Source organism: Garra rufa, chromosome 18 (genome assembly GCF_049309525.1).
Source record: "Garra rufa chromosome 18, GarRuf1.0, whole genome shotgun sequence".
In the NCBI taxonomy this organism is placed as follows: domain Eukaryota; kingdom Metazoa; phylum Chordata; class Actinopteri; order Cypriniformes; family Cyprinidae; genus Garra; species Garra rufa.
In genome coordinates this window covers 2,385,340-2,411,421 of record NC_133378.1, presented here as the reverse complement: position 1 = coordinate 2,411,421, position 26,082 = coordinate 2,385,340, and the positions used below count along the sequence as shown (strand labels likewise).

At 36.2% G+C, this 26,082-nt stretch overlaps 2 protein-coding genes across 2 annotated transcripts; both read right to left on the bottom strand.

Moving 5' to 3' along the window:
* Positions 1–998: 998 nt before the first annotated feature.
* kif3b (kinesin family member 3B) lies at positions 999–17,385 on the bottom strand. Its single transcript, XM_073822856.1, has 9 exons — positions 17,237–17,385; positions 9,346–10,853; positions 6,883–6,984; positions 4,565–4,687; positions 4,151–4,269; positions 1,904–2,020; positions 1,687–1,792; positions 1,294–1,511; positions 999–1,188 (listed from the first exon to the last, which is right to left on the bottom strand). The coding sequence occupies exons 2-9, from the start codon at positions 10,768–10,770 to the stop codon at positions 1,080–1,082; spliced, it is 2,319 nt and encodes a 772-aa protein (XP_073678957.1). The 5' UTR covers positions 10,771–10,853; positions 17,237–17,385; the 3' UTR covers positions 999–1,079.
* Positions 17,386–19,292: 1,907 nt separating this feature from the next.
* pofut1 (protein O-fucosyltransferase 1) lies at positions 19,293–25,581 on the bottom strand. Its single transcript, XM_073823611.1, has 7 exons — positions 25,434–25,581; positions 25,137–25,258; positions 23,352–23,534; positions 23,009–23,121; positions 22,729–22,921; positions 19,621–19,863; positions 19,293–19,543 (listed from the first exon to the last, which is right to left on the bottom strand). The coding sequence occupies exons 1-7, from the start codon at positions 25,570–25,572 to the stop codon at positions 19,349–19,351; spliced, it is 1,188 nt and encodes a 395-aa protein (XP_073679712.1). The 5' UTR covers positions 25,573–25,581; the 3' UTR covers positions 19,293–19,348.
* Between the last annotated feature and the right edge of the window lie 501 nt (positions 25,582–26,082).

Here is a 26,082-nt window from a genome sequence, read left to right as displayed (position 1 = left end):
AGAGAAAAAAAATGAATAAAGTTGTTATTTTTGTTTTCTTTGCGCACAAAAAGTATTCTCGAAGCTTTATTAAATTGTGTCACATGGACTATTTTATCAATGTCCTTACTACCTTCTGGGTCTTGAAAATGGTAGTTGCGTCGCCGTCTATGCACAGTCAGAAAGCTCTCGGGTTTCAACAAAAATATCTTCATTTGTGTTCCAAAGGTCTTACAGGTTTGGAACGACATGAAGGTGAACAATTAAGGACAGAATTGTCATTTTTGCCTGAACTATCCCTTTCACATTTGACCATGAAATGCAAGCCTGCCCAACACAACAGGCTTTTAGCGTAATTCAAAGCATTCAGGACCCATCCACTGGGGTTTTTGTGGATTACAGGTTCTACTGTCCAGCCATCAGGTCAAGGGACTCTCAGACCAACCTTCTGTATGTAAAGAGAATCTAAGGCACCTTGGAACCCTGATATTTTTAGTATGTGATGACGGTTAAACTCCCAACTGGATCCAGCGCTGATTGCGATGACAGCCCAGTCAAGAGTGTGTTTCTGGGCCCTTCCCCCAACCAAAGCAACTCAAAGAGTCTTCGAGAAAGGCTTAGAGGTTGTTTTGGGTCTTAGCCAATGACGTAATGTGCTTACTTTCTCGTCAAACAACAATACAGTGCTTTTTGTGGCCCAAACCAGCATAAATCTCATCTCCAGCTACTTTATGTGAGAAATTTGTTAATCCTACAACTGGACACACACAAAAACATCCCCACAATGACGTAACTAACATGTACATCTGCCGTCTCGATGCCCTCGCACACACAATTTGTAACATCTTGCTTGAGTGCAAACTAAATCTGTGGAACTTCATCTGGCAGTGAGCTTTAAGACTTCAAAGATTGCCGAATGTGATTCTTTGTGCTATGAACAAGATGTTGAAGCGACATCTAAAAACAAGGTAGTTTGAGGGCCGATTGGTGGGTTCGAATAACACACCAAGATGTTCCACCTTTGTTTAAAAACTGACAACTTTAATGGCAAAGCAAATCAGTTTATATGGAGCAGTGAAGGGTTTCACAGAGGGCCAGTGTCATTTAGGCACAAGGCCTCGGGATTGTGGGTAAAGAGGGGACCCTGAGCCGGACAAAGGGCTGTGAGCTGAAGTTGGAGTGCTCACCTTCTTGCCAGTTTTTGGTCGGCTGTGAGAGGATTGTGGGGAGAAACAAAAAAAGTATATTAAGGTAGGATAAACAAAGAGGTGAAAAATAAACAAAAGTGAAGAGGCTGGAGGGAGAATTTCTCACCCTGACTTTGGTTTCTTAGAAAACCCAGCAGCTGAGGCACTGAGGCCTGGACTGGAGCCCAGGCTGGCACGAAGACCAGAGGCGTCCACCTGGATCTCGTCCTCCTCCCTCAGAGCGTCCTCCAGAGCCGCAGCCACTTTAGGCGCGATCACCGGCCCCTCGTAGTCTTTTGTGGTCCGGGTGGGAAGGTCCAACTCCAGCAGCAAGATATTCTCAGCCTGGAAGACAGACGGGGAGAATAAAATATAAAAAGATGAAGGCACAAGAGCAGGAGAGCAATGCGTGTTTGATTCTCCTGAGCTCATCTGTGTCGCTGTAAAGACTGAGGGAGTGTTGTAACGGAGTGCTTTGTGTGTTGCCATGCGGGGGATTATGGGAACAGTGTCAGCATACCTTGTATCTGACATCAGGCCGCATCAACATGGCCATACGGGCGTGCTGACTCAGAGGCCGTGTGTAGCCCACTGCAGAAACAGGCCTTTTCATCATCTGCTGATCACTGAGAAAAAGAAAAAAAGAGATGAAGATGAAGCATTATAGTGAAAAAGGGAAGGATGTTAGTAGGCTTAAAAATACTTGAGTTTCAAATTTCAAAAATAAGTCTAAATACTTTTGAATACGGGTGATGGGGGTCATTTTCCAAAGGTCGTCTTCTTCATCAAAAGTGGCTCTTGTCACAATCTTGTTCTTCTCCTCCACTGGGATGAAGTTCTCTATGATCAGATGTCTGGTGGGTACGACACAAATGTTAACGGCTCAATAAAATGACGTATTTGTCAGACTCCTTTGGTTTACTCTAAATTTAAAGGGATAGTTCAAACCAAAAATTCAATTCTGTCATTAACTACTCACCCTCATGGCGTTCCAAATCTATAAGACATTCGTTCATCTTTGGAACACAAATTATGATATGTTCGATGAAAGCCGAGAGCTTTTATAGACAGCAATGCAACTGACATGTTCGAGGCCCAGAAAGGTAGTAAGGACATCCATTGAAATAGTCCATGAGGCATCAGTGGTACAATCGTAATATTATGAAGCTACAAGAGTACTTTTTAAGCCAAAAATATACCAAAAATGATTTTATTCAACAATTATTTTCTTTCATGTCAGTCTTCGGGTATTTTAAGAATGTCCTTACTACCTTTCTGGGCCTTGAACATGTCATTTGCATTACTGTCTATGCAGGGTCAGAAAGCTCGTGGATTTCATCAAAAATATCTTAGTTTGTGTTCTGAACGATGAATGAAGGTCTTATGGGTTTGAAACAACATGAGGGTGAGCAATTTTTTTGGGTGAACTATACCTTTAAAATCCAATTCACACAAAACACATTCTCCTATGAAGAACATGCTTTTAATTTCTAAATATTTTTGCTGAATAAATTCCAAAAAGTCAGTGATACAAATGTCCTCATTATAAAGAAATAAATTCTCATTTAAAAGTGTTAAATTAAATAAAAACAGAAAATCTTTAAGCAAAACAGGCATAATCTTTATTATTATTATTAAAAATAGTGAAGCAATTTTGTTAAAATACTAATATTTAAGAAAAAGCTCCTGAAGACTGATTATGTTCTTTAAGTATTTTATACTTTTTACCTTGAAACTTAAAATAGTATTAATTAATTACAATAATTCAGTCTTCATTTTAAATCACAATTATTTTTTACAAATTATTTTTTTCAATAAATTAATACATTTCTACACTATTTTTATTCCAAAAACCACAGAATATTTGCAATTTCAATATATATTTAATATATTATTTAAAAAGTTTGAGTATGATTTTTATTTATTTTACTTCATACTTTTTACCTAAATTAAAATAATTATAATAATTTTTCATTTACAATAAATTTGAATACATTAAGCAAATGTTTTGTCCAAAATTTGTGCAATAATTCCAATATATTTGTTAAAAAAGTAAATACATAAATACACTACAATTATAATTTGTATGATTTTTTTTTAAAGAAATTGCCACTTTTATTTAGTAATGACACATAAAAAGGATCAAAAATGACAATAAAAACATACATAAGATTACAAAAGATTTCTATTTCCAAAATATATATTTTTTTACACTAATTATATAAGAATCCTGAAAAAAAAAAATCACAATTACCATTTTGAACAAAATAATAAACATGTTGAGCATCAAAATCAGGATTTTTTTTTATTACAATAATAGAATGATAATCTTTTTACCTTGAAAAATGTAAATAATAATTTAGGATTTAGATGTTAGATGAATTTTATATTATTACTATTACTTGATTACACCACATGACATTTTTGGGGTTTTTATAGATGTTAAATTTAAACAAAATCTTATGAAACCAACATACCAAATGTACATTTCTAATAACTTAGCAAATGCTAAACAGTAGCTTTTTTCTTTTTTCCCCTATTTTCTTCATCTTTGAATCCTCAAGATATTTGCCATTAACACAAAACCTATTCAGCTTACTGCACTGAAAAGCAGCCTGTCAGATAAATCCTCCCTTAATGGACACTCTACCTCAGAGACCGCTCAGTACGCTAGAGCCTCAGTGTGTATTAAATTGTTGACATCCGTAATATAGTAGTGCTGAGTCCAGATTTTCAAGCAGTCAGTCCAACAAAACAACTTAATTAGGCCAGAATGCTTTTAGAGGTTTCTTTTTCCAAATTCAACCTCCATGCTAAACCAAACACTGACCACTGCAGCCACATATGACAAAACATGCTGATTTTATAGTAGCAATACAGAAATGATGAGAACTATCTGATAGGTAGAGGAAGATGTATGCGTAATGGGTAGGACGACTGTGAATCTTTGTGTTTCGAGAAATACTGATACCATATCGACATACTTGAGTTTGAGTTCTCTGGTCAGCTCATTCTGTGTCTGCTCCAGCTCCTGCCTGTATTTGACATGTTCATCCTGGGCGTCCTGAATCTCCGCCTTCACAGACTGCAGCTTAGAAAAGAGCTGCATGAAAGAGACAGAAGCAGATGGGACATTTAAAAAAAGATGAGGTTCTTCAGAGGAATAGGTGCATTTGCTCTGTAAACTTAAGCAAAAGGAGGTCAAATTCAGTCACACATGGATGATTCTCAACAAGGACGATGGAGATCTGCCATGAGAGCTGTCCTACTAAATGACCCTAGAGAATACAGCTGGACTCTAATAATACATCTGATCACATGCGCACACAGCCTTCCCAATATCATTTTAACAGCACACTACTAGACAAATCTATCTATCTAGACACACAGACAGATACCTTCTTGAGTTTCTTGGTCTTAATGTCAACTTCCTGCTGCAGTGAGCTGTAGGTCTCTTTCAGCTCCAGTGTCTCTTCATCACGACAGTCCATCTCCTGCTGCATCTCCCTTTCCCGCCTTTTCTGCTCACACAAACACACATTATGAATGTTTTAAACATCTTTGCATTTCACAAGCCCATGTGAAACTGCACATATAATATTTCTAACATCCTAACACAAATTTTACATACATAATTTTGTTCAAAAGCTATCTGGATATACAGTTGAAGTCAAAAGTTCACATACGCCTTGCAGAATCTGCAAAATGCTAAATATTTTAGTGGGGAGCCGGGGGGTGAAAACTTTTGGAATTTAAAAATCAGGGTAAATTTAACTTATTTTGTCTTTTGGGAAACATGCAAGTATCTTCTGTAGCTTCTGAAGGGCAGTACTAAATGAAAAAAAATATGATATTCAGGCAAAATTCGAAAAATGTACACACTTTCATTCTGTTCAAAAGTTTTCACCCCTGGCTCTTAATGCATTGTGTTTCCTTCTGGAGCATCAGTAAACGTTTGAACCTTCTGAAATAGTTGCATATGAGTCTCTGTTGTATTCAGTGCAGGGATGGAAATTAGCAGCCGCTACCAGCCAAATGCGGGTGATTTTGTGCATCACAGGCGTTAAGAGGTCTGTTAAAATATCTTTACAATCTGTTTTTGAAGAAATATATTGTATTTCGTGCTACAGCGCACATTCTGTCAGATGCAATTCAAGGCGCGTCTTTCTCAATATACTGTACAACGCGGCATTCATTCACATCAGACGATAACTCGGCGGCAGAGTTCACACAGGGGCGTAATTTCCACTGGGGACACGTTTTTCAAAATCCCATTGGTGTCCACCCAAATGGTTTTGTTAAGTATCTTTTGTATTTTAGAATGCACGCTCTACGCCGCCGAGAGTTTCGCGCTATAGTAAAAACGAAAGCAAAAGTAAAATGCGCACGCGCATTCAAAAGCAACTTTAATACCCTGCGTTTAGAGTGAGACTCCCCAATGCGCGCAAATTAGGCTACATAAAATATCTAGGCTGTTATAGTATGTGGGCTATAAGTTGTGTAGTTGTGAAGATAGCTCTGTATCGTGATAGAAAAATTAGGTGAAAATAAAAAAGTATTATATTGAGACTTGAGATTAAATAAACTGCTCAAGTATAGTAGATCTTGTAGTATTAATTTTCACATGTAGCTACACATTGTCGGTTAAAAATATAAAGTGGCTGGTAAAAACATTTAGTGGCTGGTAGATTTTGAAATCCACCAGACACACTGGCCGGCGGACAAAAAAGTTAATTTCCATCCCTGATTCAGTGTGAAAATCATACAGTCATTGTTGGAAAGGGTTCAAACCAGTGTTGCCAAGTCCGCGGTTTTACTTTAACACAGCGGCGGCACGTTTTTCATGTCTGCGGGTTGAAACAACCCTAATAATGTAATATTTAGCCCCTGGAATGCTAATTTTACCAAGGGAACCCCACCAAAAAACGTGTATTTTACCCCTCGAAATGCCATTTTTACAAGGGTACCCCCCTCAAAACGCGATTGGGCTACTTTTGAGTAGCAATTGGGCGGGTTTTGTTGTGAAAACCTGGCAACCTTGGTTCAAATACTCACAAATGCTGAAAAACCAAATAATTTGTGGGACCTGAAGAATTTTTCTGAAGAACCTGCAAAGTTTAAGTGTTCAGGACAAACAAGGGACTCAGGAACTACTATCACTAAACAAACAACAAAAAAAAAAAACAAAAAAAAACAGTTGTGGATCATTCGGGTAACAACACAGTGTTAAGAATCAAGTGTATGTAAACTTTTGAACGGGGTCATTTTTATAAATTCAACTTTTATTTTCTCTTGTGCACTATATGTAAACATCTTTTATGTGAACTATCTTATTCAGGTCAGTTCTAAATAAATAAAAAAAAAAACATGTATTTTGTATGATCCCTTTTATTTTAGTAAAATAATTAACATTTTGCAGATTCTGCAAGGATTATGTAAACGTATGACTTCAGCTGTAAATGAATAGCTGAACACAATGACAGGCTACAAACAGCATCAGAATTTCTTTGCAAGCTGCATAAATGCAGCTACAACTAAAAATGAACAAATGCTTTAATCAGCATTTCTTTTTTTCTCCATTTGAAATCCAGCTTCCCAAAATATCCACATCACAAACTATAAGGAGGCTCAAATGACCTGTCTCCTTTGAAACAACCTTGAGGACTGAAACGCAGTCTAGCTCAATCGCTCTACAGTGTGTTATTGGAAACTATACCTGTTCGGCTATCTCCTGTCTCTTCAGCTCCAGGATCCTCTGCTGCTCATTGGTGTGGTCCACAATGTTCTTCCCTCCCACCAGCAGCTTGCTCTCCATTGCCTGAAAGTGAAAAGCAGGTTATCAGATAAGTCAAATGTATTTATCCTGATAATACAGTGACACAATATTAGCTAAGCTCAGGGAAGGGCCGTTAAGAGTATTTGTTTCTGAAACGATTATTGAATCTTCAATACATTTTATTAAATCTGTCAGTCTGCAGTGTGCACTGAACAGTAGATAAAACAAATGACTATTAAAATGAAGACAAACATGTTTTTCTATTGCGCTGCAAAAACAACATACAGTGCAATCAGTGTAGTCTGATTAAAAACGAATGACTCTTACAAGCTGCTTCTGTTAATCAGTTAAAAAAACACTTATGAACTCACAATAAAGGTCAATGGACCCTTCACAAAAACCCACCCTCCTTAGTTACTGTTGCTATATCCGACAAACAATGCTACTCTTTTGTCTGATTTGTTTGTTGGACAGAACGGCAGATTTAGCATTATAATTGTTCGGATCACCTATCAATCAAGCTGTTTGCAAAGACTCAGTTGTTACCCTGCCAATATTTTCACTGGCCCAATTAAACAATTCTTTAATAATAACAATTTATATGTATATTTTATATTTATAATTTATTTATTTTTTTATATACAATTATTTACACAATTGTTTTTTTCCCCCATCACAGAATATTTGTAATACCTTCAATATATTTGTTAAAAAAAAATTACACTACCATTAAAAATTAGTATGATTAGTTTTTTGTTTTTTTGGAAAAATTTGATTCTTTTATTTAGGAATGACACAAAACTATGGAAGCCCGTTTCCGCAACTGAATTAAAAAAAAAAAAAGGCTATTGCAACTTTTAATCTCACAGTTCTTACTTCTGAGATATAAACTCACAATTGTGAGATATAAAGTCAGAACTGTGAGATATAAACTCAATTCTGACTTTTCTTTCTCAGAATTCCATGACAAACTCACAATTGCGAGTTATAGATAAATTGTGAGATAAAATAAAACTTCCTGACATTTCTTGCATTTCTGACTATTTTCTCAGAATTGTGAGATATGAACTCAAAATTGCAAGTTACAAAGTTAAAAAAAGACTGTTCTCAGAATTGCGAGTTTAACTCTTAACTCGCAGCTACGTTATAAAGTCAGAATTGCGAGAAATAAACTCAATTCTGAGGAAAAAAGACTTTATAAAAAGATGAGACTTTATTTTTTTAAATTGTGAGTTTATTTCTCAGAATTGCGAGATATAAACTCACAATTGTGAGATAAAGTCAGAATTGTGTGATACAAACTCAATTGCGAGTTATAAAGTCAGAACTGTGAGATATAAACTAAATTCTGACTTTTCTTTCTCAGAATTACGAGTTATAGTCAAAATTGTGAGACAAAATAAAACTTCCTTACTTTTCTTACTCAGAAATGCAAGATATGAATTCACAATTGCAAGTTATAAAGTTAAAAAAAGACTTCTCAGAATTGCGAGTTTATCTCAATTCTGTCTTAACTCGCAGCTACGTTATAAAGTCAGAATTGCGAGAAATAAACTCATAATTCTGAGGAAAAATGTATTTCTCAGAATTGCATGACAAACTCACAATTGCGAGTTTCTTTCTGACTTTTCTTGCATTTCTGACTTTTTTCTCAGAAATGTGAGATGTGAACTCGTAATTGAGAGTTATAAAGACTGTTCTCAGAATTGCGAGTTTATTTCTCAAAATTCTGACTTAACTCGCAACTACGTGTTATAAAGTCAGAACTGCAAGATATAAACTCACAATTATGAGGAAAGAGATAAGACTTTATTTTTTAGAATTGCAAGTTTATTTCTCAGAATTGCAATTCTGACTTTATAACTCGCAATTGTGAGTTTATATCACGCAATTGTGACTTTATTTCTCAGAATTGCAAGTTTATGTCTCACAAATTCCACCAAACAACTCTCAATTGCGAGAATCTCACAATCTCACAAAAAAGAAAGTCAGAATTGTGAGATAAAAAGTTGCAATTACCTTTTTTATTTTTTTTTTATTCAGTGGCAGAAACCGGCTTCCACATATCATGTTATCAATCATTTTCCCCATAATAATAAGCATGTTCTTAAGCATCACAACAGCATATTATAATGATTTCTAAAGGATCAATTGACACTGAAGACTTGAGTAATGATGCTGAAAATTCAGCTTTGCCACCACAAGAATAAATAGCATTGTTATAATATATTCAAATAGAAAAGCTATTTTAATTTGTAATAATATTTTCACAATATTACTGTTTTTACTGCTTTTTTAATCTAATAAATGCAGCCTTGGTGAGCAGAAGAGACTTCTTTCATAAACATAAAAAAAAAAATTCTACTAACCCAAATTTTTGAACAGTAGTCTGTGTTTTCTAACCTTAACTTTAGCCGCCAACATCTCTGAAGCCTCCTTCTCTTTACGAAGATCGTCCATCTTCCTCTCCTTCTCTTTCAGCAGCCGCTGTTTGTCCTCAGCCACCAGGCTGTGGTCCTCCATGATGGCCTTCCTCTCCTTCTCCAGCTTCTCCTGTTGCTCACGCCAATAATCTGCATTGTTCTTATCCAGATCCACTCCTTCCTCTTCGTCGTCATCCTCCTCCTCATCATCCTCTTCCCCATCTTCTAACTCCTCTCCTCCTTCTCCAACCCTCCTCCTCCTCCTTTTCCTCCTCTTCTTGCCAGACCTTTTCTCCAACTGTTCTTTCAAGCGAGCAATCTCCTCCTGAAACTCCCGAAGCAGGGCATCCTTGGGGTCTTCGTTGACGCGGGGTTTGTTCTTGATGTTTTTGGCGCGGTTTGCATAGCGTAGAGTGGTCAGAGTCTCCTCCAAATTGTAGGAAGCAGGTCCAATGTTGGCCACCATAACCGTCCGGGCATTTCCACCCAAAGAATCCTGCAGCAGTCTTGTAAGTTTAGAGTCACGGTACGGGATGTGGGTGCTTCTCCCGTCTACTAGTGCTGAGATGACGTTGCCCAAAGCGGATAAAGAGAGGTTGATTTTGGTGGCTTCTTTCAAGCGTTCGCCTTGAGCACCAGTTTTGGTTTGTCTTTCACTTCCTGCCAGGTCAACAAGGTTGAGTTTCCCAACCCGAATGTGGTTTTCCCCATCTGGACCCAACTCACTGCACTCAATGGTGATGACAAAGATCGCGTGAGAGCGAGAGCTGTGCTCGTTCATGTTAGTCGCGCCAACCGAGCGGTTCTGGTTCCCGACGTTCATCACATGCTCAATCTCACGAACACTTTTAGTGACAAACGAAGAGAGGTCTTTAACATAGACGCCCGTATCCGGCCTCTCTTTGAGCTCCAAGCGGCGCGATTGGTCCTTCGATAAAAGGTCCCTGATCTCTTCTTGATAAATCTCCAAGTATGAAGCCCTGACCAAGTACTGCTGGTTCTGAGAGCGGGAGATGTGCGTGAAAATGTGTTCAAAAGAGTTTGGAATGACACCCCTCCTGTCAGGGTCGTTTCGTACCCCTTCCATCGTGTAAGTCTTTCCGGTGCCCGTTTGACCGTATGCAAAGATGGTCCCATTGAAGCCAAAAAGTACAGAGTCCACCAATGGTCGGAAAGTCTCATCGTAGAGCTCCATCTGCTTTGAATTCCAATCATAGACGGAATCAAAGGTGAACACTTTTGGGTGATCATGGGAAGACGCTCCTCGAAAGTTGCGCACAGCCACTTGGCCCAACTTCACATCCACGGAGACCACCCTCTCAAAGTTGGCGGCTCGCTCCTTCTCATTCATGGGGCGACAACGCACCACTACCTTGACGGATTCAGAGCTCTTGCTTTTAGACATTTTGATGGCTTTGGTGTGTTTTCTGGCCTCTCCCGAAGAGTTTGTAGTTTATTTCACAGTGATGGTGCTGCCAGCATCAGAGCCTGCAAAACATGACGCAACTCAGTGAAACGACAACGTCAAGGGATGAAGATGAACAAACTTGTGTTATGGTTACAGCAGATAAAACACAGAAAATATTTATCTAGACTTATCCTGGCATGCAAATCTGTGTAACCGTTTTACAGAAAAATACTGAATAAGCACATAATTGGTGAGCAGTAAAACAGAGCAAGTTCATTTACAAAATACACTACTAGTCAAAAGATGTTGTTTTAATGTTGTTTTTAAGAAGACTCTTCTGCTCACCAAGCCTGCATTTATTTGATCCAAAGTACAGTAAAAACAGTAAATGTAATATATTTTAAAATGTAGTTTATTTCTGTGATTTTAAAGCCGATTTTTAGCATCATTACTCCAGTCATTCTAAAATTCTGATTTGCTGCTCAAAAAACATTTATTATTATGTTGAAAACAGCTGAGTAGATTCGTTTAGGTTTCTTTGATGAATAGAAAGTTTAGAAGAACAGAATTTATTTAAAATAGAAATCTCTTGTAACATCATAAATATCTTTATCTAAATGTCTTTTTTCAATGAATTTAAAGCAATGATTTCTGAAGGATCATGTAACACTGAAGACTGGAGTAACAATGCTGAAAATTTAGCTTTGATCACAGGAATAAATTACATTTTAAACTATATTCCAATAGAAAGCAGTTATTTTAAATAGTAAAAATGTTTCACAATATTACTGTTTTTATTGTATTTTCAATCAAATAAATGCAGGCTTGGTAAGCAGAAGAGACTTCTTAAAAAAAATCTTACTGTTCAAAAACTTTTGACTGGTAGTGTATACGAAGCCCAACTGTGCTCACGGCGACCCGAGTTCGATTCCCGCCTCGAGGTCCTTTGCCAATCCTACTCCCTTCTCTCTGCCCATTGATTTCCTGTCATCTCTCTACTGTCCTGTCCATTAAAGGCATAAAAAAGCCCAAAAATATAACTTAAATTCATAATTTCAAATTATTTTTTAATATTTTAGACTTTTGAAGTCAAAATTACGAGATGAAAAGTTGAAGTTGACGAAAAAAACAATTATGAAGTTGAAAATATTAGACTTTTTAAAATCACCTTTTTATCTCATAAATCTCATCATTTTGATTTTTGCCATAATTATGACCAGTGTTGGGCAATAATATTACAGTACTGCATTACATTACAATGATTTTACCACCCTGGTAACTAGTAGTGTAACTAATTACTAATAAAACGTAAGTAATAATAATACAGCTACCATCCAAAAAACATCAATGTCACAAATTGTGTAACGTTAGTGATACTAAGACTCCATCTACTGCGAACCCCAACGTGTTTGGTTGGTTCTACCTGCTTTAGCCCTGTTGCAGATTTTACCATATTGCTGTTTTATTAAATGACAGAAGTTGTTTAAAAAAAATTGCAGCTTGTCATCAGTTGGAGCCAGCTGTACTCTTCATTTATCTGTACATTTAATGAATTCACAAGCTGCAAAAATGATGCAACTACCAAGTTTTTGGGGTGTAATGGAAAAGTAATGTAACTAGTAGTGTAACTTACTAGTGTTATGTAACTTATAGTCTTATATGTGACTCTGGACCACAAAACCGTAAGTTAACGTAAGTAGCACAGGTATTAAGTATATCATGTTCCATGAAGATATTTTGTAGATTTCCTACCGTAAATATATCAAAACTTAATTTTTGATTAATAATATGCATTGCTAATAACCTTTATTCGGACAACTTTAAAGGTACTATTTTTGCACCCTTCAAATAGTTGTATCTCGGCCAAATATTGTCTTATCCTAACAAACCGTACATCAATGGAAAGCTTATTTATTCAGTTTTTAGAGTATGCATAAATCTCAATTTCAAAAAATTTACCCTTATGACTGATTTTGTGGTCCATGGTCAAATTTACTTTTGAAAGGAGTAACTAGTATTGACTAACATATTACTTTTTTTGACTAACTAGCCCAAGACTGATTACGACTGAGTATCTATAATTTTGTCTCTTTATCACATACCATGAGACACCATATCACACTAAAAAGAGGATTGAGTCCCCTTTAAACCTCAAGATCAAGTCAATTGACCAGCTTTTTTCTTTGTTTAGTTTGCACACTGAAACTGTATTGGAGCTCTTAATTGTGAACTCTCAAAGTGCACCAGATAGATTAATTTAACTGTAAAATGTACACAATTTTCTTACGGGGGAGCATGCCCCCGGACCCCCCTACAGGGACGTCTGTGGGAATTCTCACTCCAAGCTGAAGTCAAAAGTTGGCAGCCCTAATAATTTCTCCCTGAGATTATTAAAGCATTTCTGATTCTAAATCTTTAGCAAGTCTAGCAAGTGTGTTCTGAGTGTGTTTTTAGTATCACTCTAGTATCACTATCACTCATTTAAATTGAAAGCTTTTTATATCTTGTTTGTTAATACCTTTTGTACCCTTCTGTCACTGTATTTATCATTTTTATTGTTAACAAACAAACCACATTCATCCCCCACACTTTTGAAAAGCTTGCTACACCCCTGATTAAACTAATATAAAAGTGTTTATATTCACCGCCTGTGTTTTATCCTATTGGTAATTATTGTCAAATAAACGCTAAAACGCTTGTGTTTTCTGAGTCAGTGTCTGGCAAGGATGAAGTTGCCGATCGCCATTTCCTCTTTGGACGCGCCTTTAGAGAGAAATTAATCTTTACAGAATACATAATGAAATAGTTTTTGTTTTTGATTTGTTCTATTTCGTTAAGTAATAATTTAAAGCTTTCTATAAATGCAAGTATCTTGTCTGTGAGTTATGTATTCGCTGAGTTTTGCTGAGAAGAACTCCTGTTGAGATGACATGAGGGGATCATGTTTGTTTTCAACGTTTCAAGCACCGTTTCCAACGTTTTGTTGAAATTGTGAGTGCACACAAATAAAAGCAGACCCTTTACAGTTCCGAATAATGTATTACTCGTACCTTTATGAGCAAAAATGACGGAATATTTAAATTGTTTCCACTGCAAAAATGCAAGTGATTGTGCTGGCGCCTCTATGTCCGGCTCTCCGTACAAACGACTGCATTTGTGCCTAATACCGCACATTTATATTATTTTAACGTTGAAATGAACATTGTTTTATACTTTAACTCTTTTAGGCCTAGATCTATATTTATTTTAGGCAAGTCATGATTATCTGAGAAGGCAAAATTTATCAAACACAATATGATCAACTCATTCTCTGCCGCTGGCCGCTTGGTCGTTACTTTAAAAATCAAAAACTTATATTTAACGAACAAAAAATGCTCCAAACGTTTTTTCTAAATTAACCTAATAAAAACGAAACGAAATATAATCACTTTGCGTTACATACAAAACTGGACTATTTTAATAGCTGAAACAATAGTGCGGGGCTCTTATGTGTGTGACAGCAATGCTCACCGTAAATAATACTAATAATTGTAATAATTATTATTTTAATTTGTAGACTAAATAAATGGGTGCACTTAAAGTAAGTAAACTGTTTATAATGAATGCTTTATTTTTAAATAACCTTTTACAGCTTTGGAAATGTGTTATACTATTCATCCTTAACACGTAGACGAATTTTGGCGATTTTATTATAAGCTTTTCACCCAGAGTTAGATGCATGCTTCACTGTTAATGTTATTATTAAATAAGGCCTCTTATTACATTGCATTCAGTTTGAGAGCAAAGGAATGACAACATAACCTGTAAATTGTTTGTTTTGTATTGCTTTGTACCTTTTCCTCTCCAAACTCTATCGTTTTTTACAAAATTCAGGCGATTTTATATTTTGAAAAATAAGGCAAAGCAGTTTGAAAACTGTATAATCTGCAATGCAAAACATAGTATTAGAACTAGTGATGGGCGCCTTGATTTTAGTCTTTGAAGCAGGCTAGTGCTCTGGGAAGACCTCAAACTCAGAAGTATGAGATGGACAGAGGGTGGGTGTCAAATTCGTGGCGAAAGGCAAAATGTTTCGGTTCGTTAGTAAAAACAAACAAACAAAAAACCACCAGGTTCCATAGCAAAATAAGAATGAAACCGTGTTCTAGTCTAAACGAATTATAATAATCTTTGCTAATATTCTTAATACTTCAAACTGCTTTGGACTTTGCAGTAGCGAATTATGCCTTTACTATGACCAACATGACAGAATATGATATTCAGCTGTTTGATCGCGCTGGTGTCTTACGCGCACACTATCACTGTTCATTTGAAAAATAAAACACAGTCACCCAAAAGTTACATTAGTCAATTTAAACAGTGTGTATTACGTGCAGTTCATTTTTGCTCATCAAGATATTTTCCGTCGACGTGCATGAAGTACAAAGCTTACCCAATGCATAATAATTTTGCTTCAAATACATTGCAGATATGGAAACATTTGTATTTGTGGCAGGAGAGGTAGTCTACATAAGCCCATCTACTTTCAGTTTCACATTTAATTTGTTTTGGATTGTTTAGGCAAATTTATTTATTTGATCATTGTTCTGTTCTGAATAAGATTAAAGTTAAAGGATTTGTTGTGGAGTGAGGGAAATAATGTCATAACATTACGCTGTAGGTCTGTTTATTTCAGAATATAATAAAATGTGACTTCTAGGCCTAGCCGCTGTGACCTGTCGGTTTAATTTTTCCTCTCAAAGACTAACAATTTATGTTAATGTGTTTTACCTTCTGCAAACGAAAATAGCCACTTGATTTGGTTATATATTCTTACTGTCAGTTAACAAATTTACAATAGAATTTAGCTTTGCTTTCCAGATAGTAGCAGGGTCTGGGCCAAATCTGGCTTACATTCCACACTTGTCTTTTATTCACAGTCTTGACTGCAAATGTTTGTGATTTGTTTTTATTTTTGTATTTGTTATGTACTATAGATACTGACAATTAAAAAAAACAGGCTCCTGTATTCATGAAATCAATCACTATCTTTGTTCAAACACGGCAGTAAATTAAAGTGCTGTTTTTGTGCAGTCTGTCATATTTTAGTAGCTATATACAACAAATCTACAGCGCTTCCATTAGGCTATTTTTTACGAAGCTGTCAACACTGTAAACTCTGACGACATGCAATCAGTTGACAAACACCCATTCATATATAGACTATGTTATTCAATAATATGTATAAAATTATCTTATTTACAAATTTTGTGTTTTCCCTGTTTTATTCGTTTAATATTGTGAAACTGGGGCCATTGCTTTTTTTTTTTTTTTCCCAAGAAAGAATTCAACCCCCCAAAATATGAGATAAATCCAGCCCTGTACATGATACAGATTTTTGTTGCCAAATTGGTTTGGAAGAGTGGTTGAATAAACAGTTAAACTGAACTTGTATGCCTGTATGACTGACAATTTAATTGATCACTGCCCAGATAGCACATGTACGTCTGTGAGATGTCTGTTAAAGATCTCTTGATCTGGAAAGCATCTGCTGTATACAAACGTCTGGCAGACGTCTGTAAGATGTCAGTTTTACATACATTCTAAACCATAAACATCTTAAAGACATCTAATAGATGTCTATTTGACATCTGATAGGAAACGTCCAATAGATGTCCTGCAGATGAGCAAACTACGTCTTGCAGATGTAAATGCAGACGTCAAATAGACGTCTCCAAGATGTGCATGTGCTATCAGGGCACTGACTTGGTATGATGTTGGTTCAATAGAAAAAATAAATTTTAAAAAATAGCTTAGATGTAGTGAACTACTTTTGCCATGATGCTGTAGCTTAGCTTGCTACATTACCCAAGGCTGTAGCTTCAGTGTAGTTAAGTTTCATTTAATGAAGAGTAACTGTTTGCTTAGCTCACTACATTTTCCAAGTAAGTTAGGTTGCCCATCACTGGGAAAAACACCTGGAACGCGGCATTACATTACATTTGTAGAAGTACTCAGTCTGAGACTGAGACAAAAACTGATTATAATAATAATAATTTATTAATATACGCGATAAAACGCTACTATTAAGTAGTATATTAGCTATAGCAGCAGTGCTAATTCACATCAGCCCATCGGATATCACTTAACCTCATATATCCCTGTAAATCTGTTTTGTATTAGTCAATCTCAGTCTTGGTTGTCATGTAAAATAGCGAGAGATAACGGCGATAAACAGACTAAACAGGCAAATTTCGACGCACGAACAGCCTGCTTTGTCGAAAATGTCATTGTTGCAGTTGAAATGATCATGTTTTATAATAGCTCGATAATATGATATTGCTAATATTAGCTTGCCAAGATATCTAAACGGATCTATGAGGATGGAGCTCCTCAGAGACTCAAAACAAGCGGCCTGGCAACGGCAAACAAACCGTCATTTATGCAGCACACATTGTAAAAATAGATGCATAATGTGACTCACCTCTCCCCTCCGAAACAGTTAAACCTGTAAATTACGCCGAAGATCACAGTCGCCTTCATATCCACCAGAAGTACATACCTCTCAAATGTCTAAGCGTTGAAATATACAAAATTACCCGTATCTCTCCTCACGAACTCTGTCAGCCATGTCTGTCCCTGTGAGGAGAGAGAGAGAGAGGGAGAGAGAGGGAGAAGGAGAGCTGTGCTGTGATCCCCCTGCAGGCCGGGATGCATCTACTGCTGCTGCTGGATCGATCCAGACTCAAGCTGCACATTTCCTGTATCCAAGCTATTTCAAATGGAACCACAACAAAGTACCACTAATAATAAACTTTGTGGTTTTATTAATTAAAAAATAAAATTGTAAATAACACTTTTCTGACAAACAGATATTTAGAACCCAGAAGTTACATACAAAGATAATATTGCAAAAGCAATAATATAAAAAAACCTTTCATTATTGAAAGAAATTCATACTTTTACTTAACAAGGATGCTTTAAATTCGTCAAGGCATTTCTCATGTTACAAAACATTTTAATGCTATTTTTAACTTTCAATTAATCGAAATTTGATTCAAAATAAATTATAATTTCCATAAAAATATTAAGCAGCACAGCTGTGTTTTAAAATTGATAATAAATGTTTCTTGAGCAGAAAATGAGCACATTAGAATGATTCTGAAGGATCATGTGACATGGAAGACATCACATGAACAGGTTACATCTGGAAAATAAATCTACATATAAATTAGTTTTTTTTAAATTGCAATAATATTTCACAATATTACTGTTTTTACTGTATTTTATCAAACAAATGTAGCCTTGGTGAGCATAAAAGACTTCTTTCAAAAACATACAATTAAAAAAATCTTCTCCATTCCAAACTTGTGAATTGTAGTGCAGTAACCACTGCATTTCAATGTAAAAAACAGTAAAAAAATAAATAAAACAGTAAAATTTTCAAATATTTTTACTATTTAAAATAACTGTTTTCTATTTGAATATATTTTAAAATATAATTTATTCCTGTGATTTCAAAGCTGAATTTTTAGCATCATTACTCCAGTCACATGATCCTTCAGAAATCATTTTTATATTCTGATTTGCTTTTTTTACATAATTATGTTGAAAACAGCTTGGTAGATTTTTTTCAGGGTTCTTTGATGAATAGAAAGTTCAGAAGGACAGCATATATTTGAAACAGAAATTATAATTATAAATGTCTTCATCATCACTTTTGATCAATTTAAAGCATCCTTGCTAATCCTTGTACTTAACTGTTTTGAATAATGTTTCTTGAACAGCAAATCAGCATATTAGAATGATTTCTGAAGGATCATGTGACACTGAAGACTGCAGTAATGATGCTGAAAATTTAGATTTGATTGCAGAAATAAATTACATTTTAAAATATATTCATATAGAAAACAGTTATTTCAAATAATAATAAAAAAAAATGTTTTACTGTTTGTACTGTACTTTGGATCAAATACATACAGGCTTGGTGAGCAGAAGAGACTTCTTTAAAAAACATTTAAAAAATCCTACTGTATAAAAACTCCTACCCCAAAAAAGACAAATGCACAAAATACTGCTTGTTATACTTTTAATTGAAAACTACCTTGAGGAATGTCATTCGAAGTTGTACAAAATTACTAGTAAGTAGATCTTAAAACATTTATAAAACATTTGGTTTCAGACTGACTTCCAAAAACACTGTCAACTTGCATTACTACAAGACATTAGCAAGTCTGTGACATACATTCTTTTCATACAGTGACACATTTGTTCATTTTCAGCACTGCACATCTGGATGCCTCTGGAGATCTTAAACTGCCTTCAACTATAAAAAGTGCAATTTCTAACCACTAACACTGATTCTGAAATGAATCAGTCAATACAAACGTTCCAGTACAAAATTATCAATGATATAATGATAGCATAGTTGCTCACAGTACATGTAGTAGTGCAACATAGGAGAAATGCAGCGACCAGAATTCTCCCTTCATTAAATTACTAGAAGCCTTTATCCAAATGTTCTTGACCAGACACCTGAAACATGCAAAACTTCAACCAGCCTTCACAGTTACAAAAACGTAACATCTTAATTTCATTAGAGTTCTTCTCTTCCTTTTCTTTTTCCTAGGTAGTCCATCCCAAAGAATGATGAGAGTCTCCCGTGAACATCTCTCTCCCTTTTAACAAAGGCTGAGAAGGACGAAACACAGTTGCCGATGAAGTGATCGGCCTGGCTGAGGATATACAGGTCAATCTGAGCAGTGTCCGGCCGCAAGCTCACAACCTTCACCTGCAAAGAACGTGTCATCAGCTTTATATTCGGTTTACTAAATAAGGTTTACACAATGTTAAAATGTTAATCCTCACCTTGCCCTTGAAGAGTTTCTGAATCTCTGCGGTGTGCGATTCAGAGTCAGTGGCTATGTAAACTGACTGAGCATTAGTGTTCTTCACCCACAGCTTCACCGCACGGCGGATCTCAGAGAGATCTGGCAAACACATGGTCATAGTCAGCGGCAGGGCAGTTTGACGGTCATATCCCACACACTGTGGAGATGCCATGAAGTGAGGACCAGCATCACCTGACTTCAGAAGCTTGCAGGCATTTTGCTGTATGGAATAAGAAGAACAGTTAAGAGGATGTGATATATTCAAGCCACATCAGGCCTAAAATTCTGCAGTTGGTATATTGGTACTTCAGAAATCTAATGGTGTGTGCACACCAAAAGCCAAGTTAATTGTTTGTGCAAGTAACTTACGAACAAAGTCAATGCGAAGACGCCACTAGACATGAATTTACGTGGTCAACACGTGATATCGGGTCTTCCACACAATTAAAAAATGTCAACTGAAGAGAAAAATTAGCATGAACTTATTGAGATGAACCAATAGAGTTCAATGGAATTAAAGGAACTTGCAAGCTCCTTTTTTAGCTATGCTAAAAGTGAAGTCGCCAGAACAAGAGAACGGCTGAATGGATTTCAAAGCGGTAAAACTCAACTTATTAACTCGGGGGGAGTTGGAGAATGAGCCTATTTCCAAAAAAAAAGTGGAGTGTTCCTTTAACAACCATTGTTAGCTAATGATGCTTTTGGGAAATGCACCCCATGTTGACACGTCTGGTTGTATCAGAAAATGTAGGGAAGCATTGCGAGATGATTTTATTCATCTGAGTGACATGAAAAACATATTGCAAGTATTCTAGAGCGATAACGCGTTGAGAATATTTTAATTTTTAAATTTAATTATTTGCACGAGTAGATTACATAGACGCGAAAAAGATACAAATTCGTACATGCACTATATTGCCAAAAGTATTCGCTCACCCATCTAAATAATCAGAATCAGGTGTTCCAATCACTTCCATGGCCACAGGTGTATAAAATCAATCACCTAGGCATGCAGACTGTTTTTACAAACATTTGTGAAAGAATGGGTCGCTCTCAGGAGTTCAGTGAATTCCTAATGGAACTGTGATGCCACCTGTGCAACAAGTCCAGTCATGAAATTTCCTCGCTCCTAAATATTCCACAGTGAACTGTCAGCTGTATTATAAGAACGTGGAAGTGTTTAAGAACGACAGCAACTCAGCCACGAAAACTGATGGAGCGGGGTCAGCGGATGCAGAGGCGCATAGTGTGAAGAGGTCGCCGACTTTCTGCAGAGTCATTCGCTACAGACCTCCAAACTTCATGTGGCCTTCAGATTAGCTCAAGAACAGAGCTTCATGGAATAGGCTTCCATGGCTGAGCAGCTGCATCCAAGCCATACATCACCAAGTGCAATGCAAAGCGTCGGATGCAGTGGTGTAAAGCACGCCGTCACTGGACTCTAGAGCAGTGGAGACGTGTTCTCTGGAGTGACGAATCATGCTTCCCCATCTGGTAATCTGATGGACGAGTTTGGTGGAGGGGGGATAATGGTGTGGGGTTGTTTTTCAGGAGCTTGGCCCCTTAGTTTCAGTGAAAGGAACTCTGAATGCTTCAGCACACCAAGACATTTTGGACAATTCCATGCTACCAACTTTGTAGGAACAGTTTGGAGCTGGCCCCTGCCTCTTCCAAGATGACTGTGCACCAGTGCACATAGCAAGTTCCATAAAGACATGGATGACAGAGTCTGGTGTGGATGAACTTGACTGGCCTGCACAGAGTCCTGACCTCAACACCTTTGGGATGAATTAGAGCGGAGACTGAGAGCCAGGCCTTCTCGTCCAACATCAGTGTGTGACCTCACAAATGCGCTTCTGGAAGAATGGTCAAAAATTCCCATAAACACACTCCTAAACCTTGTGGACAGCCTTCCCAGAAGAGTTGAAGCTGTTATAGCTGCAAAGGGTGGACCGACGTCATATTTAACCATGTGGATTAGGAATGGTGTGTCACTTAAGTTCATATGCGAGTCAAGGCAGGTGAGCGAATACTTTTGGCAATATAGTGTACATCTCAATTGAGTTTTTCCGCGCAATTTGAAGAATTTCAACTTTGCATGACGTGTTGTCGAGCAAACCAATCAGTGAAGAGCTTACTGACATGTCCAGTTTGACACGTCCGGTTGTATCAGAAAATGAAGGAGATTTTATTTGCGAAAATTCATGCCAGGCAATGCAATTTCCGTAAATGTGTGACATATGCCTCAATTGCGTCTTCTGCACAAGTTGAAGAATTTCAGCTTGAGCGAAAATTCGCATGACGTGTTGTTGCACAAGCCAATCAGCGAAGAGCTTATTGACATGTCCAGTGGCATCAGAAACGAAGTAGAGCATTACGATGTTTTTTTTTTTTTGCATGAGTGACAAAAAACATCGCGTGAGTAATCTAAAGCGATAAGGCATGTGAATATTCAATTTGCATTTGGTGTACACAGCATAATGGTGCGTTCAAACCAAATGCCAATTTAATTATTTGCACGAGTAGATTACAAAGTTAATGCAATGACGTGAATTCGCGCCAGGCGACTCAAATAAAGCGAATTGGGCGGTGCAATTGCTGCGAACACACGACACACAATAGTAAGGATTTTTCCTATAAAATCTCTTATAACATGGATTTTGTTTCTTATGCTCACCAAACCTGCATTTATTTGACAATTACATTAAAAAATATTGTAAAAAATGTAACATTTAAAAATCAAAAAAGTCCAAAACAACACCATTTAATTGAAAGAAATCTTTTTTAACATTGTATATGTTTTTTTTTTTTTTATATAACTCACTTCTGATCAATCGAATGCATTGTTAATTAAGAAATTACTAAGTTCCTCTTTTGCAAGTAGATTTGGATAAAAGTGTCTGCTAAACACATACATGTAAAAGTATTAATTTCATTCAAAAATAAACGTTGAACACTATTATAAGATTTTGTAAGTGGACCTCATATAAAGGTTTCCACTTAAGATGAAAAAAAATGTATTTGGATCTGAACTATGGGAAACCCCATCACCCCGTCCATTCACATAAGGATGCACAAAGCTCACCCAATCTGATCCAATCCTGAGATGAATTCCCACATAGGGTCTGTTTAGCAGGCTTCTGATGTGGCCTTCTCCTTCCTTTACCATTTTTTCAGACCACACCAAATACTCCTGCAGTCCAATGTGCTCCTCTAGAACAGGGAACTGTGCTGGGGCTCCCGGAAGGGCAAGAACTGGATGCTCTTTTGGGGGAAACCTGAAAAAAAAGAGAAACAAAGAGTTTGAGAGTGAGAATACCTTTGGAATCATTTATACTTACGTAAGCATTTCAGCTCAACCTTACCTCTTTATCCAGTGCGGCTGGTAGTAGGAGCTGAAAGAAAGTCCTCCGAAAAGAACAGAGCGATCAAAGTCAACTCCGATATGGTCCCAAAACGGACCAAATGGATTTCCGTCCTGCATTAGAATCAACAGGCTGCATTTTAAGTGCACTGTCATGAATATTTAAGAATGCATGATGCTTTTATGGCATGAAAGAAAATGCAAATCTGCAAAAACTCCAATAGATGGCAGTGTTTCCATAGCAGATTGGAAAAATGTTTGATGAGCAGCTGTACAGGGATTTGTGAAGGTCTAGCAAAAAGACATAAATTAAGTGCACCTAGAAGAATGAACACCCATATTACCTTCATCGGACAAGTCTTTTTGTCCACGCTCCTGTGAGCTGCAGACTCGAAGCAGTAGGCCACTCTCTGACCAGGAGGCCAATGCTTAGGAGCCAAGTGCTCCATGAAGTCCTCTAGACTCACCACACGGTGGTACTGCTTCACTGGCTCCAGCTGGAAAAACTCACTGTAAGGGACATGCACCTGTTACAGAGAAATACAGAATTAGATTATTCCTTGTCCATATGTACTTTCTCCTATTGATCTGATTGTGACAGACAGTCAGTAAATGGTTAATTAGCCACGATGTTTCATAACCAGCTGGTAGCTATCTAACGACCAACATGAACGAGCCAATGTTGTTATTGTCACTAAACTGGTGTAAAATACTGAAATTGTTAAAAACAGTTTTCATTGTTTGAAATAAAGCAGAGACAAAATAAAATAAAAAATATTATATGAAAAATCGAAACTTATATATTTTTTCTTTTCTTTTTGAACCGTAAGACTTTAAATGTTTTTTAAAGATTTTTCTTCTGCTCACCAAGCCTGCATTTATTTAATACTATTTAAAATAACTGCTTTCTATTTGAATATATTTCAAAATATAATTTACTCTTGCGATATAAAGCTAAATTTTCAACATCATTACTCCAGTCTTCACATGACCCCATTAAAATATTCTAATATGCTGATTTCCTGTTCAAGAAATATTTTTATTATTGTTATTATTATCAGTATTTAAAACAATTGAGTACATCAAAACTCTTTGACGAATTAAAAAAAAAGATCCAAAGATCAGCATTTATCTGAAATAAAATGCTTCTGTAACATTAGACACCATATCATTCAAAAGCGTGGAGTCAGTATAATTTTTGTTTTTTCTTTTTTTGGGGAAAGAAATTAACACTTTTACTTAAATTACTTAAATTGATCAAAAGTGATGATAAAGACATTTATAAAGTTACAAACGATTTCTATTTCAGATAAATGCTGTTCTTTTCTATTCATCAAGGAAACCTAAAAAAATTAATGCTGATTTCAACATAAAAAAAATAATTAAAAAATTCTAAATCAGAATATAAGAATGATTTCTGTAAAATCATGTGACTGGAGTAATGATGCTAAAAATTCAGCTTTGAAATCACAGGATTAAATTACATTTTAAAATGTATTCAAAATTTGGATCAAATAAATGCAGGCTTGGTGAGCAGAATAAACTTCATTAAAAAAAAAACATTAAAAATCTTACCAATTTAACTTATTTTTAACTAATAAAAATGGCAAACACACAAAACAAAATGACTAAAACCTAAATAAAAATAAAAATGTAAACTTGAAGTTAAAAATAAAATAAAATAATACTAAATGAACACAGGTGAGGACCAGCTAAAGTCCAACTTGGAGCAAAGTTGCTATTCTTAACTAAACTGGCAATTGAAATAAAGCTGAAATTAAATAAAATATGATTAGCATATTGAAAAACCTGGGTAACTCAAATAAAAATAAGAAATGCCACATTGGCAACTAACTGAAATAAAACAAGTTTAAGTATAGAAATTACTATAAAATAGAGCAAAATAAACCAAAACAAAAATATAATTTATATAAACAAAAATTACAAATGCAAGTAACATTAACTACACTAAAATTTAATTAAAATACACTATAATAGCATATAAATATTAACAAAATTAACTAGCTATAGCTATAAACCAGCTACCGTGTTCCAAAACACTATTAGCCTAAGGTGGGCTTCCTAACAGTGTACATGGACACAGGAAACGAGTGACAGGTGTTGTTTACATTTGTAAACGGTGGCGTGTGATGGCGGTAAACAATCCACGGCGGAACCGCGAGAGTTCGGTTCAGCATTTTAGCAAAAGCCAGCGACCCAAGAAAATGATCCACTTGGTTTCCAAACCGACCTACAAAAAAAAAAACATACAGGAGAAACGTGCTCATTACTTCAACAAAACACCAACAATACAGACGTTTTGTTTGTAATAGTACAGCCCCTGCTTTGGGTCTACAAGCAAGTTTTCAATTGATTCTCAATGAAGATGAGATATAAATATCTCAGATGCATCATGCTCTCATTACCCATGCATGGGCAGTACAAAACGTATCCGTTTTCATCCCACGTTACGTCTTTAGCGTCGACAAATACGTGCAGAGAAAGGAATACTGCATGCAAATAAGTTACAATGAAACGTTTCAGATGCTTTGGTCTCGCCGCCATCGCTGTTCAATCGCTATCCCACAATGCACCTCGAAGAGGACGTTAACCCTTCACATCCTGGTGAGTTTTGACACAGGAGTCTTGTTTGAACTTCATAGACATATCTCTGGTAAACTTGAGATATCCACCATGTTGAAAATACATATACAAATCTAATGGTTTCAGCTACATTTGTTGAAAAACGTTTATTGCGCAGATATACAAACCGAAAGTTCAAACAGGTACAATGTACCTGTCTAAATTAGATTGAAAATAGGTACAATGTACATGTCTAAATTTGATTAAAAATGCTAAATAGCCAGGGCTTTACAGATTTACCCACATATAAGTGTCTCAAAGATTTGCTGTTTGTTTATATGTGAGATTTAGTTTTTAAAACTCTATTCAAGAGTGTTTTAGTAACACATGCGTTTAAATGGTGCAGACGCCATCTCAAATAACCCTATGTTTTGTTAAATACTGTGCATTTTCTTAATTGCACATCTTTGTGATTATAACTTGAGGTGAAAA